The 16,823-nt window shown below is 36.9% G+C and overlaps 1 protein-coding gene across 1 annotated transcript in view; it reads right to left on the bottom strand.

Moving 5' to 3' along the window:
- Positions 1–16,823, bottom strand: part of LOC108366090 (GTP-binding protein Di-Ras2) — a 68,639-nt gene that overhangs the window by 9,935 nt on the left and 41,881 nt on the right. The window contains exon 4 of the mRNA XM_017620381.1: positions 12,325–12,488. Within this exon, the coding sequence (XP_017475870.1) occupies positions 12,325–12,488 (164 nt within the window). The remainder of the gene's footprint in view (positions 1–12,324; positions 12,489–16,823) is intronic.

The raw sequence follows: 16,823 nt of genomic DNA, 5'->3' as shown, positions 1-16,823 counted from the left end.
TGTAGACAAATTGTTATCAAACTCTCCACTTTCCTAATTTTCTCCTCTTTAGTTTTGGTCTTTTGTGTTTAAATTTTCCAGAAAAATTATTAATATTTTTTTATGCAAAGCGAAGTGACTCCTTTGTCTTCGTGACAGGCTACCAAAACAAGACCCGTGTCTCATTTCGAGGCAGATTCACCTCAGTAAACATTTGTGTAGAAAGATCTATAAGCGTATGCACAATGTGTATGTATGTTTGTATGTGTGTAAGTACTTATGTCGCCTCACGCAAAATTTAAAGACTTTACCACATTCATGCGCGTTTTATTGAATCCATTATGTTTATGTATTAATAAATGTCTGGCGCTTACACAATATGTTAGTGTTTGGCCGATCTTCTCCTTGGATTTGCAGCGTGCGCCTTGATACTGTAACCAGGGTTGCCACTTTGGTTAATTATTACCCAAATTAATAGAAAAAAATTGGGTTGGTATGAAGGCAATTTTTTCCTAATTTTGGTAGATTTTTGTTAAAGCATTTTATTTGAAAAAAAAATTAATAAAATTTTAGTTCCCGCTTTATTTTTCGTAGTTAGAACCTGCGGAAAGATAGAGCGCACTCCTTGCCATTACACCACAGCGGCCGCATTACACATGTATTAAATGTATATATGTACATATGTGCATATGTGTGAACGCAAATTAAGGCACTCCGCACATTAAGCGCCGAATCATAGTATTTAGTGCAATCGCTTGGGGCATACTAAATATGAAGCTTTTATGCCGAACACATGTACATACATACTTCAATGAAGCTCGGTAGACTACGATTCATAATCATGTTTTCGCCTAATCATAAAAGCTTCATGAATCGAAGCGCCCAACACTGTAAGGTGCTTGCCGTTTTGAAATCGTCATTTGTTTATTTTTTTTGTGTTGGAAATACAATTTTTTTTAATTTTTATAGGAAATATGTAATTGAAAATAACCGATTTCGTGCTAAAATTCGTATTAAACCACAAGCATTTATGCAATATTTCGCTGCCAAAAAACATGTGCGTAAGTGCGTAGTTAAGAAAGCACGTCCAGAAAATGTGTTACGAGTTAATTGTGTTTATTAGCTGGTGACTTTTGCAGTCGTCATGCATTCGTTTCGGCATGACGGAGCGATTACTCTACTATGATTAGGCGCGTAATGTGCGGAGTGCCTTAGTTTTATTTTCTATCACAGCATCCCTTTTCAACACTTTTCACAGCCGTGTCTGCTTGCGTGTGGCTATTAGGTTTTCATCACAAACGCTGATAAAGTCATCAGCGGGCATGTCTACATACATACATAAAGGCAAACAACAGATGTGTGAAGAGACCATCGAGGCACACATGCTTATTATACATACATATGTATTTGTACTAACTAATATTCGCATACACAAAGAGCGTGTGCAAGTAAAATATGCAAAAAATAGAAGGTACACGTGAAATAAAATTCACTTCGTTTTCACGGATGAAAGAATATTTCAGACACGTAATATTTACACTTGGAGAGATTTCAACGGACGCATTTTAACCGTAAATTGCTCATACGCAATGGTGCTCCGCAGCTTTAATACTTCGCTGTTTGAAAATTTTTTGTCATTATTTTTTGTGTTATAAAAAAGTATTACTTTTCTTACGTTTAAAAATATCCAAAGGAACTAACGATTTTTTAGCGAGAAAATGGGGTTTGCTGAGAGATTGTCGGTGAAAAAAATTCCCATATTCTGAGTAAATAAAACGCTACGTGATTGGCTAAATGACTTCGATAGAACTGTTCGTATTCTGAAAACCTATACAAGCGACCTGCAAACCATTTTAGCTTAAAACTTGAATGCTTGTAGTACATTAAAATTAATTAACTTAAAGAATTAACTTAAAGAGTTTTCTTTTTGCAGTAGTATGTATATGTATGTACGTATGTGTTCTTTCCATAGAAAAGTATATATTTGCCAGCAACGTAAATGTGTTTATTCGCATAATTTATGATCGCTAATATTATTCGAATTACAATTTTGTTACAGCCAATTTCACGAAAGCAATTTAAATGAAAAATGATTTTAATGATTTTTTGAATCTTATATGGAAATCTCTTCTAGACCTCTAGCAATTCATCGGTGTAAACTGCATTCAATTTCATGCATTAGTTTTCGAGTGATGCGCATACAAACATACAAACAGACAGACAAAAATTCTAAAAATTGTTGATTTGGCTTCTGTTGCTCTAACAGAGACCCCCTACTAATTAGTTTTTCTTTCAAATCAATAATGTACAGACATCGGCCTGTTACAATTTTATTATATGTATAGATTTCAAGTTAACTTATATTTTTGCAACTAACCAACAAAACGGCTGGCTGGCAATTGTATTTAAGTGTTCACGCAAAATTAATTTATGACCAAACTAATTGTTAGCCATAATAAATGATTAACGAGAAACGAGAATTAATTAATTTTGTAAATATTAATTACTTTTTAGCGCGGATGTAAGAAAAAAAAGCTTAGCATAAAATATCAGCTAAGAAAGTTACTGAATGAAAAATTAACATGAAATAACGATAATTTAATATTTAATTAATGAGGAAAATTTAAAACTCAAAATCGCGCATCCTCATCTTAATAATATTACATAGCGCCATTGCTGCCTACGTCTGTTATTCGATTGTGTCCAAGTGTTATGGAATAATTAATTGAAATAGAAGAGTACATTTACGTATTCATGCTATACTATAAAATACTATAAAATAGTCTTCAAACTATTAAAAGCATTCGTTTTTCGAATGAATAATTTGTATGCCGCTCACGTGCATATGCCATTCGTGCATCATCAACACACACACATTTAGCGCGCTGAGGTGGTAGCAAATGTCGCGCCAGTCCTCCCTCCTCTCTTTTCATAATTGCCTGTTATTTTGCTCTGACTCGAACCCAGTAGCGGCGAGTGCATGGCATAGAAGGCTGAAAGTGGGATATAAGTGGTGGTTCGAAAACTGCTTTGCGGAGTGTAAGGGGTGGGCGTAGCTGCTTTCGCCCGCAGGTCACATCGATGTCCACTAATTTTTGCTACTAACTACGTAACAAGTGCTGCTCATGTTTTTCGTTTGTGTGCGCTTGTTGTTTTTTGGTTAGCCATCGTCGAATATTTCAAGCGCCAATGGCAACCGAATTCTTCTTTGACTTCGTACTTCAGTCCTGGAAAATTTTCTCTTTTGATGTTGTTCATATTTTCTTCGAAATTTCGCTTTTGGCACCAACCTCGTCTCAAATGCCAAGTACCATATTTCTTCAAAAGTACGCAAGAAACATTCTTTCGACCTTTTTGAGATTTTTCTCATTTTTTTTTTGTTGTACACTTTTACTGCGTGTATTATTATTGTTTACTGTGATTTTTGTTTTCACTTTGTTTGTTGCAGGCCGCTGGTTGTTTCGCCCGAATGCTTTTTTGTTTGTTGATTTGCGTTGGCGAAGTTGGCTCATTAAATTTATCCAACGTTAAAATTGCAGGCAATTAAAATTTGGGCAATTAGTCAAAGCTTTAAGTTTTTACGCCTTTTGCTAAGCTTTTGTTGTTTCGCTAAGTATTTTGTTGTATTTTGTAACTCTCAAATGTTTCTTTTTTCAATGCTTTCCATGCCTAAAAGTACACTAAGTAATCGCAAGTTTATTCGCTTTCTGCTTTGAGGAAATTTTATATAAAACAATTTTTTCACTTCATTGCCAGTAAGCATCAACAGTGGAAAGATACAATGCTTTGGGGGGTCGGCAGAGAGAGGGAAGATATAATTTTTAAACATTTGAGAGATAAATTCAAAATTGTCACGCTTTAATAAATTGCGCTTCGGAAAAATTTCTTTTGTAATTTCCACTTACTCCTAATCTGACTTAAAAACTCAATTTTTAAAAGCTTTTATTTAACTTGCTTTTTACGTATGTAAGTATATTTGTTTCCAATCAAATTTTAACCAACTTCCCGATCAGCTAAAAACTTGAAACTGTAAACTTCTTAGCTCAAATCTGGATGATAATTCAATATTTATAGTCCGATTTGGTTCATATGTGGAATGTATGTATATAACCTGCATGGAAGGAATAACTCCACAAAAAAATTTAGCCGGTAGGTGGCGCGGAGGTCGATATATTTCAAAAACATGCATCTATGGTCTGTTTTAGTTTATATAAATTTATAACCTATATTTGCATGAAAAATAATCACTCCTGCTTGTTTTGAAAATATTTTTTTTTTCAATATTAACTTATTTCTTTTGTTTAAATAAGATTTTGTGCAAAAACTCAGCGAAATTTTTTTAACACCAAGTACCTACGAGTATTATAACGAAATGATTAGGCCATCTATTAAATACGAATTTCAGCGGCCATGCCGCGTATCATGAAAATTCAATTTTCGTTGGTAGAGCACGGCAAAGCGATTTGGATTCATCATTAGTGTATCCGCCTTTTCCTACTTTTTCTACAGTTAACCCATAGCGCAACGACACGCCCAACGCATTCGATGAATACTCTTTATGCGTGTACTTGTAAGTGTGGATACTTTGTTAACCTCTCTCTACATTGGCCTAGTTTTAACGTGAACAAAAACAAAATTGGGAAGTGTGAGATAAATATATACATACATATGTGTACATATATATATCTAAATTCATGGCATCATATTTCTCGAAAAAGATTGTACATGCGAAGGAAGCCGAACAAGTCGGCACTAGGAACGAAAGGGGAGTGAAGATACATATTAAAGTTATAAAGTTTTGTGTTTCATAATTTGCAGTCCATCTGAGGTGACTTTCAAGTTATGACTGCTTTATAAAGATCTAGTAAGGATTAGACAAGGATAAGAGACATGTGCCACTGTTCAGTAGTAAGGGTTGCCAAGTTCGTTATTCTGACAAATGACACAATTATTATTTATCAAACTAATTCGGTATATATGTAATTTATATGTCGTTATTACCGAGAAACTTCGACATGTATGTATTTCTCAGAGCATTCCTTAAATAAATTTATACATATGCTCACATATTTATTTACAAAAAAAAAATATATTTAGTATTTTGTCTATTTTCTCATTCCTAATATATTTTTCTGAGCTCTTCCCTGATCGTATTTAGGTCTTGTGTAAGAAATGGCTCCAGCCCGGTCGGTGTTGAGGCTACTGCCAATTTTGCTTAATTTCCGCTACCACGTTTCCAAATTACCGCCCCACAATACACACTGAGAAAAGAGTTTAGTTTCATCTATTAAATATGTTTCTCTAAATACTTGATTTCGTTTGGAGTTACATTATTTGGCTATAGTTACCAAATCTCGTGTGAGAGAAATATATTTAGCTGACTCTTTAGTCAAAGCACTATTAGTCATCGTATGACTTCTGGACGCTCGCTCGTCATTAGTGTCTGTGAAGTTTCAATTCAAGAATTAATCCAAGATGCTTCACCCAAAGACACCTACATGGCACGTTTTGCCAAAATCTTTTGTTATGTTCAGCAAAGCAATAAGTACGATTACTTCACACTCTAAGCCAGTACCAGCTTGCTGATCGTACAGATTTTCAAGGCCATGCCATTTGACAGATCGCTGCAGCCAAACGAGGACACAAAGCCCCCGCACCACATAAATATGTATGTATGGATGTATGTATGTACATTAATTTCAAACTATGTGAATGTATGTGAATATGTAGCTATCGCCATACATATTTATATTATTTAGCACAGCTCCTGCGGCGGCTTGGCCTAGCCACGCCACTCACCTTGCAGTCACATTCGAGCTTTCACATATGTATGTATGTATGTATGTATGTATTTGAGCTTTCGAGCACGTGGCAAGTGGTTGTGTGAGCAACTCAGATCAGATGATGTAGAATTTAATATTTGCACTGATGCAACGCAGACTTGCCGCAAATATACAAAACAAATACTCATACAATATGTATGCATGTGGGTGTGTGTGTGTGTGTATGTCCGTTCGCATTCATGTGCGCTTGAATAAATGAAGTGCTGCCGGCCAACTGAGCAAACACTTCAAGTCATTCACACATTCGCACACACACTGACACATACATACATAAATCCACACGCACAAATGCTGCCAGAGTAGAAGATGCACTTGAATGCGAATTGCGAAGCGGTTGTTGCGGTTTCCCTTTGTTTTGTTGACGGCATTATTGTTCGGTCTTCGGCTCATTGTTGTACACGCACCTGTCAGTGAAATGGGCAAGCAAGTGGACAGATGGGCAAGTGGGCAAGTGGGCAGGCGGGCATGTCGAAGAGGTGGTTAAGCCGGGCGACATGCATTCTGTGCCTGTGAGGTGATACAATTTTTTTAGAATTAAAAACCACTTTCGTGTGCGAAAATATGTACACCCACAGGCAACTGTGCCATAAATAAAGCGTTGTTGAGGCAGGCTTTCGGCGTTCACTGTGCAGCACTGCTCTCTTTCAAACATCCAATTCATTTGTTTTGCAATTAAAATTTAATTATAAATTAAATAATTGTAAATTCAAGCTTTTGCGGCTACCTTCACCTCTGTCGGCCTTGTAAGTGATTTATTAGCAAATTACTGTGTATTGGTGTCATAGCAACATCGGCTGGATGTGAAAGAAAAAACTTGTAAGGCTTATTTTGCACTATGTTTTTGTCGATATTTAATAAATTGTATTTAGTTCAGATAATAGAAACAATAAATAATTAAAATAATTGTGGTTACTTATTAGATTATAATAATCTCCCATTTTTGTGAGCTGCAAACAAAAACGAAAAAAATTATTTAATAAATTAGTGGAAAAAGAAGTAATTTTTAAGCAAAAAACAAAACCGACTTCATATCTCATATAGAAATTTAAGATTATTGTTAATTTCTTCACGATACAATTATCGGATGTGAAATATCCGCCCCTGCTCGACTGAGCTACCTCTTTCATTTCTCGCACGTGACTCCATGAGCATTTGTATGTACGAGTACATGTGTCCATATATAATTGAAAACTCATTCACACGGGAATCAGATTTCATTTGATCTTTTGGGCCCTCACTTACTACATACCTACCGAGGTATTTAAGAAGAGCGCCCCAAAAAAAAAATTTCGTTAATATTTAATTAAATTCTCAAGCTGAAAGTCGAAAATGTAATCTGTGATACAATAATTAATATAAACACATGTACATACATACATACTACATGCAAAGGGGTAATGCAATTTCACTCGATTACAACATTAATTTACTTTTCAATCTTTATTATCCTGTAGGGCTACTTACTGACATCTTTGTCATCGCGGCGATATAAGTTTCACCGATACCTGGCCACATACATGCTCACGGTCTGTGCAACTAACTACATACATACACGTGTACATACATACACATAAAATTGTGTGACATTTCCTGCATATTATTGGAACTTGTCAGCCAATAAGCCGATTATACGCTCGTCGCTCCCATTGTGTACAGGCGAGCGTGTTGAGTTCAGCTGAAATTCTCAATTAAAAGTACAAACAGACAAATGTAATGCAATACGGAAAATATAATAAGTGCGAAAAATACATAAAAATAAAGCATAAATTTTCTAGCAATCGAAAGTGATGCGAACCGGGTGACATAAAAGCCAGAGAATGAGTAGCGCGTAACAGAGCCATTATACTTGTACGAGTATGAAGTTCTACTTATCTCGCTATTTTATTAAGCTCATAATTAGTTGGAAATCGACCAGCGGCTGGGTGTGGTGGACACATAGTAATTTTCAGAACAGACATCAATACCTTCCAAGTAAATCAGATACTTCGCAGTGCTATTTGGTTATCTATGAAATTTATAAAGTAAACGGTGCATCCTAGGGTGAATTAATTAACAGACTACCAATGATACCAGAGTACTACTCTCATTTAAAATGAATTATACAATTACACAATGGAACTGTGATAAGCCGGATAGTCCAGGATAAATTTTCAAAGCACACAGAGAGAGGATAGGAAGGGATATGAAATAAGAATGTAACGCGTCTATCATCAACACAACTGACACAAAAATGCACCACCTCAGTTTGGCGATGGCCGGACGGCTACGTAGAAAATGATCTGCGCTATCCTCACCCTCCAAGCAAGCTGTATGTACATAGGGGGTATGAAATAACGTATTTTACTTAATTTTAACAAAAAAAAAAAAAAAAAAAAAAAAAAAANTCTATCCAAACTATTATTGTAATTTTTAAAGCATACACAAATTTTTCGTAGCCGTTTCAATATCCAGAAAAAATTTCGTGCTTTGCTTCGAAATTAACCACTATTTTAAAAAGTGTATAATACAAAGGAGCTTGCGTATATAAATATGTAGTTTTTTTTGCAATACGGACGCTTTTTAGTTTTTTTTTATTTTTATTTTCGCTCATTCTATATTTACCCTTTTTAGAAAATATTTGTTGCAAAACTGCATACGTACTAGAATTTTTGATAAAAGGAGTAATTGCAGGAGTGCAAAGTTTTTATGATAATTTGCATAAAGTTTGGAAAACCGATTTCTGGGGTTTTTAGCCATAATTTTATATAGAGTTATTACCAAGAGACTTCCCTGAGGAGCCCTTTAGTCGCGAGGAGAAAGAGATGTATGTCATTAAATTCTTTGGTCTTTGCTCTCTCAAGGCCATTATTTTTTTTTACTAGCAACCAATTCAAATTTCTTTAAAATTTTATAAATTTTCTGAGGTAAACCGTAGATCAATATGCATCAATTGAGGAAATATCGAATGTGGTTTCTCAAATTTTTGTGAATCGATTCACGCATCGAATCGGAACTAAAAAATCGGCAAAAAATCGAATCGGAAGGGCTCAATCAATCGATCTTCGATTTCGTCGATTTAAAATCTCTGGAATCTCTACTTCAGGGGTGGTCCCATACTAATTTGGTTTAGCTTCGATTATTGAATCATACGAATTACATTTTTATATGAGTATGGAAGTCGGTTTTGTTTTTTGCTTAAATATTAGTTGTTCAGTGAAAATAAAAAATAGATATAATAATTTTTAGCAAAAAAAAACGGCTTAAAAAAAAAAAAATATATATATATATCTAATATATATCGTCGCGTCGTGTTTTTATTAATGTATGCATGTATGTATGTATGTAAGTAAGAAGTTTGTACACATTTACATGAAACATTTTCTATCAAACAGACTAATGTAAAGAGTGCCACCTAACGCTAACTTGCAACACGTGGTCTGTGGCATGCAATTTCCTGGAACAAATCTACGCTACCAACAATTCCACTTCATCAGCGTAACAACGATTACGCCGGCCACTGACGGTATTTAACTTTTGAATAATTGAATTCTTACATCTGTATATGTATACCCGTACATACATACATACATACATATATTTAGTTAGTAATGCTGCGGGAGATTAAGGCCTTGCAACATCTACTTTCGTGAGAACAAAAATAATAAATAAAAGTGAACTCTCTAAAATACCACAGCTCCCGTGTAACCTCAGTGTGCAACAGGGCGAAAAAGGTGAAAAGGCAGCCGTGTATTGCAACAAATGCAAAACTGTCGAACACAACCGCTGCCGCGATGTGTCCCAAAAAAAAAAAACCTTCGTGGGTACTAGGAAACGCCTTGACACGCCACGGCACACTGAGTGAACTCTGCCGGCACCTGGAACTCCAATGGCAACCTTTGTTCTATTCGCTGTGACACAAACACATTGAAGACCACATTGTATGTAACTGCCGATGCCGCAGTCGAATTTGTAGCAATTATGCGCTCTGCACGCGATGTTGCAATTGCAGCACAAATACACACACACACAGATACATGCATCCTTGGCAGAAGATAAAGAAAGTAAAATTGAAAACAAAAAAGTAGTGAATACCAGAAATCTGTGGCAGAGAAGAGAGAGGAAGTATAAGTACAATGTTTGAGATGAGCAGCGATGCAAGTTGATGATGCGAAATTCGAATTTAAGCGTGGGCAAAATTCCACGAAAATAATGGTCGCTTTTCTCATATATTTTATTTTATTTTTTTTGACGTTTGTTCAGGAGCAACGAAAACGACAAGCATTTCAGAAATTAATCTAAAGAAGGAATTTTTATGAAAAAATCAACAAGTCACGTAAAGATGTGAGAAGAATCAGCTGACGAGAACTGTAATGTCGACATGAGTTTGACACTTTTTTTGAGTGAGAATGACTAGTGTAAACTCACTGACGGCACTGGAAAAAAGCAGGAAGAAATTTCATACATAGTATGTACATACATACAGATATTGGATAGAAAAGTACTCGTGATTTGACTTTGACTTACTTTTCATGACTCGTCTCTTTTTGCATGCATGTTTCTGTGTGTGTGATGATAAGACAAGAAAATGATTTTTTTTTGTGTGTTGAGATGATCCCAATGTATTCAATGATAAGAAATTAAATTATCAATATAGGACAATTTTTATGTTAACAAGCTCACTAGGGTGCGAAGCAATGTTTTGCCGCTATGAACTTTAGAAAAAATCAATGTAAACAACCAACTGTTTTAATAAATATAAGTAAACAAAAGTTATACTTTACAAATGCTGATTTTAACACATTTCATGGACAAAAACTTTGCTCCCTCGGTCTTCTTCCGTCTGCTAGATGTAGAAAAAGTAAAGATTGGAATCTTCTCTTTCGGTTTTTGAAAAAAAAAAAAAATAAAATTTGCTCATATTTGCGACTTTTAACGTAACCTCATATAATAACACTGTGCGACGAAAACTAAAAATGTTTAAAACACACGAAAAAATCAATGTATCAACAAAACTAGAAGCCAAATATAGTAAAACTGCGTTTTCAATTTTTCTCTCTGATGTCAGAATTTTTGTTTAAAGGACTTTGAAATTTCTAGGATATGATTGAATAAAAAAATTATTTAAAAGATTTGGTGAATTGTAGAGTAACAATATGGGTATCAATTAAAAGGAAACATTCTGCAGAATTGAAAAAATTTTATTTTTTGGTGAACCTGGAAGAATAAGTGTTGGAAAATTTACTTTTAAAACTTTATCCTTGAATATCCTTGGACATTTCCAATATTTCTTTTTGAAAAAAATATATGTCAAAGACTAATATGTTAACTACCACATCCTCGAATTTCGAATCAATCCTTCTAACTTTAGTTTTAGATAAAAAAAGATAACAAAATATTTTGCACCTCTCTTTATAAGAAATTCATAAATAAATGAAGATATTGGAATCATTTTTATAGAACCATGTATGCGCTTTATTTCTGTTTAAACTTAAGAGCGCCGATATGCGTGTCCTGTTATAGGAAGCTCAGGTAACTCTGCACATTTCGCAGGACGACAGACTGTTATAGCGTACATTGGCTACTAAATATAGTAAACTTTTACAGCTGCGCATTGGTATCTCTACCGGTTTTTCTCGCCGAACAAATGTGGGTGATCCTACCTTTCCTTTACAGTTAGCTTTATTGTCCCGCTTTTCAGACGCCCATAATAAATTGAATTATACTTATAATTAAAATAATTTCCTATCGGAATTTCATGAAATGGTTGCTTTAAGCTTTCCTGCTACAATATTGGCCACCTCTCGAGAAATTAGATCGGATTTAAGGGGCGTATGTGGGCCTGAAGAAAATGGCGCGCTTCTTCGTACTATTTGCAGATTTTTCAGCGCTTTTGATTTCGTGAGTGCTGGATACCTTACAAAATTTAATAGCATCCTATTCGTGGCGAAAATTCCCATAAAAATATCTGTCGCCCTTTTGTAAAGCTTGCGTAGAATTCTAGGAACATATCCCAGATTTCTGCTGAGTTCGATAGTGTAGCTGGTGGTACCCAAGTTCTCGTCCAGGCCTTTAGGCTTCAATTACTTTCAGGCGAGCTCCTGAGCAAATTTTGCAACATTGTACTGCTCCGCAGAAGCGAATAAGCAGAAGTAGGAAGAAGTGTGTGCAATTTTACTCCTTGGAGTTCGCAAGGAAAAGCCATCTCCCTTAAAGCTACGTCAAGTAATTAGAAAAAAAAAAAACGGATGCTCAAAGGCGGGCAGTGGTGAAACTAACTGGTCTCTTTTTGCCATTCGCATCGCAGACTTTGAGCAAGTTGGGAGGTGGAAAGGGCGGGCGAAATCGTACCAGGTGCATTTTAATTTACTTAGACTTGATTTTCGCTTTCTGCGTGCTGTTCATTTTTGGATATCAAGTAGCGTTTTCCGCTCTTTCGATTGTGCCACAGCACTTGGCTGTTTGTGTCAGTTTGTTCGTTTGTTCGTTTGATTTGGCTGAGCGTTTAGCTGCCAAGAGTACTTACTTCTACTTGACGATGCGCTAACATATGCCGAAGAGCGCCGCTTCAGTCCACTTGTGCCGTCATTATTGCTCCCGACGGGTAGAAATCGCGACAGTGACAACAACGTTTTGAAAAGGTCAGTCACGTTGTGATCCTCCTTGGCAGAGCACTCCAGCACTTTCGCCCTGTAAGTAGGAAAATAATGCGAGTGATGAAAATCAAGCAGAGATAAAATACGAAAAGTTTACACAAAATGGGGAATTGAAAGTGTTTTTGTGATAGAAGAAGAAACCGACGTTGCGGACAAAATAAAACAAACATTTACAGGGAATGATTGCAAAGGTGTATTTTTGTTGAAAAAAACATCTTTATATATACAGAAGTGTGTATGCATGTATACGTATTAGTTCGAAAAAAGGACCAAAAATGTTAACAGCAGTGGCGGATTTAAGAAAAAGGGCCCAGTCAGCAATCTCTTCGGGGGCCCACTTTTGTTATACATACATTTCATAAACCAACAAATATTTTCGGTATGTCAAACAATTTCTATTGAATTTAGAATGGCTTTAAATACTACACAAAATTTGATTCCGCGTCTTGCTTTTTGTTCAGCAAATATTTCCATACCGGAATCCAAACTCACTGAGTTTGCCACTAATCTTTCAATAAAAAGGATAGAGAAATCATTGAGTGTGTTTTCATCTAAAGAGGCAGTGAGTCCCCGCTGGCGGTACATTTTTTCTCTGCAGTGTCTTGACACTCCTCATGGTACCAATTGTTCCTTCGTGCTCGCAGAAATCCGACTACTTTTGTGGCGGCTGCACTTAATGAGCGGAAAATGTAGTTCCACTACTCTCGTATGTCGTTTTGTTGAAGAGTGCTCTCAGAGATCAGGTGTGAGAGTACAGTTGCGAATAAATAAGCGGTCTGTTGCGATTGCAGCATTTTGACGTTAGCTTTCCTTGCATAGTCTGCAACAAAATCCCTCAAACACGGACGATCTGGTTTTTTTGGTTTTTCGATCCGGAGACAGCCATGTAGCTTGATCGATCTTTTAATTCTGGAATCTAGTACTGCATAATACCATGTTTCGGGCCCCGGCGGAGTGGATCAGCCTCAGTCCAACCTTGGCATTGAAATCGCATAGAAGAGATCCTTCGACGCCTCTTCTTTCTCTTCCATCGGGGCCATAGGGGCCATCGGGTCTTGGGCACAGATGAGCGAGATGTTGAATAATCTCGCTTTGATGCGGTTTGTGGCAAGACGTTCGTCCGCCAGAGTGAACGCCAGTACTTGGCGACGGTGTCTCTCTCCCACCACAAATCCAACACCGAATTTGCGCCTCTTTATATGGCAAATCTAGTAGACGTTGGAAGGCGCGCCTCCGCTCCACACCGCCTGGGTTTAAGCCCTGGTCAAAGCATCATAGCAGAAAATGAGGAAAAAAGGTTGTTTCTTAACAACGGTCGCCTCTCGGCCGGCAATGGGAAACCTCCGAGTGCATTTCTGCCATGAAAAACAGCTTCTCATAAAAAAAAAATCGTCGTTCGGAGTCGGCGTAAAACTGTAGGCCCTTCCCCTTTGTATGGCAACATCAAGGCGCACACCACAAATCGGAGGAGAAGTTCGGCCAAACACTAGCATATGTATGTGTAAGAACAAATTTCTCGGGAGTATTCAGAATTGGGCTGATAGTATCTTTCCTAAGTATACACACTTTTTGGTTCCTTTTTTTTGCGAAAAATATTAATTTTGTTCAACAATTTTATTGCTTGATCATGTGTGTTGAATATAATTGTTATAAGGCCATAAATAAACACAAAAAAAAATGAAAAAAAAAATTAATTTTTAATACCATTTATTTGTTTTCAAATATGAATGAGTTAGCCTGTGAGTCGAAGTTTAAGAAATATTTATAATTTGTGATGTGCGTCTTGCTGTTGTTACACAACTGGAAGGACCAACGGCGAATGGATTTTTTGAGAAGCATTTACATGGCAGAAATACACCGGGAGGTTTGCCTTTGAATGCCGAGGGGCGAAATTATTTTTTCTATTTAGGATGTTACCTGAGCCAGGAATCGAACTCAGGTCCTACATAGGGCTACTACGCATCTCTAACCACTCAGCCACAGCAGAAGTTTAAGCGCTTGGCTATAAAAATATTCATTTAGCACGCCTGTATAGTGAGAGAGAGTGTCATTTAATTTTGTTTGTTTTATATACTGCTACTATAGCTTTTCGCAACAATTTGTAACAATTTTGTATTTCTATAACTATTAAATCCGGGGTCTGCGTTGGCGCGACCGCAATGCGCGCGCGATTCCCACATCCCAGCGCCTTTCCTTCAAACCCAAATCGGTCGCAACACTAAATACGTCGGAGATTATTATTTTGCGCCAGCCAAATGCAGGCCGGCCAACGGAAATGAAAAGAATGCAATGAAGCAGCATGAGCAGCGTTGCTAGATGCACTCACTAGCGAATGCCACCATTGTTTTAGTGAGGAGCGCGCAACTTAAGCCGCCAGTCAAACGTCAACCATGCGCCGCCAATGCGCGCTCAAGCGGTATGTAGATTCAAAGAGCCTGTACAAAATACATTTGTATATGCATAGGTACGTACGTAGATATCCATAACTAAGCGTAAATTTGAATACACAACTGCGGGCGGCAAAACGCTACTCTTCCAATGATCGGCCGGCCACATGCGACTTAGCGCGAATTCATATGTTATTCTTACGGATATACGGGACGAATATGTTTTTGCTTTGTTGTTTATTTTTTGTGCTTTTCTGGCGCAGCATTGGTTGTAGGCTGAGTCGCATTGAAGCGTAGCAAGGCGGATTTCCTATTTGAGCCCGCTTTTTCCGCGCTGTTATGCCGTTATGTGCGCTCGAGCGTGTATGTGAATTGTGGAGCTTAGCCGCTTTGGTATTTGTAAATTTATTTTCTGCGTTTGAATTTAAATTGAATTTTTAATAATAAACACAGCGGATTTATGAACCGCTGTAATCCGCGCGGAATCACTATGCAATTTGCGCCAAAAAAGTACTTAAATTTATATGTATTTCTATCGAAACTGCGTTTTCCAAATCTTTAATTCGGGCGGTGGAATCCCGAGATAGATACTTGTGTATATGTAAAATCACCCTTTTGTCAAATACATACATACATATGTAGGTATGTATGTATGCACGTTCATGGCAACCACAGCGAGCTATTTGACCGCCGACAACGACAACGACAACGACAACAACCAGTAGCAGCCAGTAACAGTTACTTAAACTTCCACCGAATGGGTGATGTAATCATCGCTAATGATTTAAGTACTAAAGTGACTACTTAACGCTGTTGTCAACTAAACGCTCGAATTGCCAAATTAGCAACTGGCTTACATCTTCGCCACCACTGGTTTTCCACTAAGCCCACCCTCCTGGCCAAATATTTGGAGAAGAAGTCATTGAAAATGCTGGTAACTGGGTAAGTAATTGAACTACATAAGAGCAGCTGTTGCTACTTCCGGCGGGGACAGGAAATGAGCCATTAAATGGGCAACTTTAAAAGCATCGTACAGTCGGCCAGAGTGAAAGTAATCATTTGCATTTTTACATACATACAAACATAAAAATGTGTGTACATACATATGTACAGACATTAGACCGGTTCGGTCCCCATGCGATAGAAAAATTACTGGTTTGATAGCTTACTTCGGGAGCATTTAAGGGTCATAGAAATTTTCGTCCTTGGCTAGTCCTAAAAACAGCTAAAGTTAAGTAGAATTTCAAGCCGCCATTTTGCTACTTTTGTCTCTGTTGCCAGCAGATTTGGATGCTCCAAGAATGATAGAATACAAGATTGCACACATCATACAGGATTTTTGGGAGAGAAATGTCAAAACGCGAAGAAGAATGCAAGAAGAAGAAGAAGAAGAAGAAGAAGAAAAATGTTTGCAAAAAAATGTAAACAAGTTTCGCAAGTGAGACGTCATACAAACAGAGATTGTGTCAAGTTCACTGATAGGGTAATAGCGGTACGAGATGGACGGATCTCGAGATATTAGAAATTGTCACGAAAAAAAAATAAATTTCCATACAGTGCCCAACCTTTGTTCTCTAGATCATGGGATGCTCCCGCATCCCTCAAATAACAACTGGCTTTTGAGTGCTCATTTTCGGCCAAGATTAGACTACCGCTTCGCTAACTTTGTCATCTTCGAGTAAATACTAAAGCATCCAAGATAGTTTTACCTTCACCTCAGTATAGTGTCAAATTTAAAGTTTCTAATTCTATTCTTTAACTCGAATTCTATGAGAGTAATTTTCGGGGAATTTTGACTTTTACCTTTTATGTGGAACTAACAGAAAGTTAATTGCTGCCACAGTGCTATTTGCAGCTGTTGAGCTCCACGTTTCGGCTGAAAAAAGAACCACGAAACGAGGCAAATAATTTTGCCTAATTAACGAGCGAAGAAGCGAACTGGACGGTAAACTTTCTTCTTAACGTCTATGTACTTGTTAGGG

The sequence above is a fragment of the Rhagoletis zephyria genome, unplaced genomic scaffold (genome assembly GCF_001687245.7).
Source record: "Rhagoletis zephyria isolate East Lansing unplaced genomic scaffold, Rhagoletis_zephyria_1.1 Rzeph_scaffold_00038, whole genome shotgun sequence".
In the NCBI taxonomy this organism is placed as follows: Eukaryota; Metazoa; Arthropoda; class Insecta; order Diptera; family Tephritidae; genus Rhagoletis; species Rhagoletis zephyria.
The sequence above is the reverse complement of the archived record's forward strand: the minus strand, read 5'-3'. Positions and strand labels throughout refer to the sequence as shown.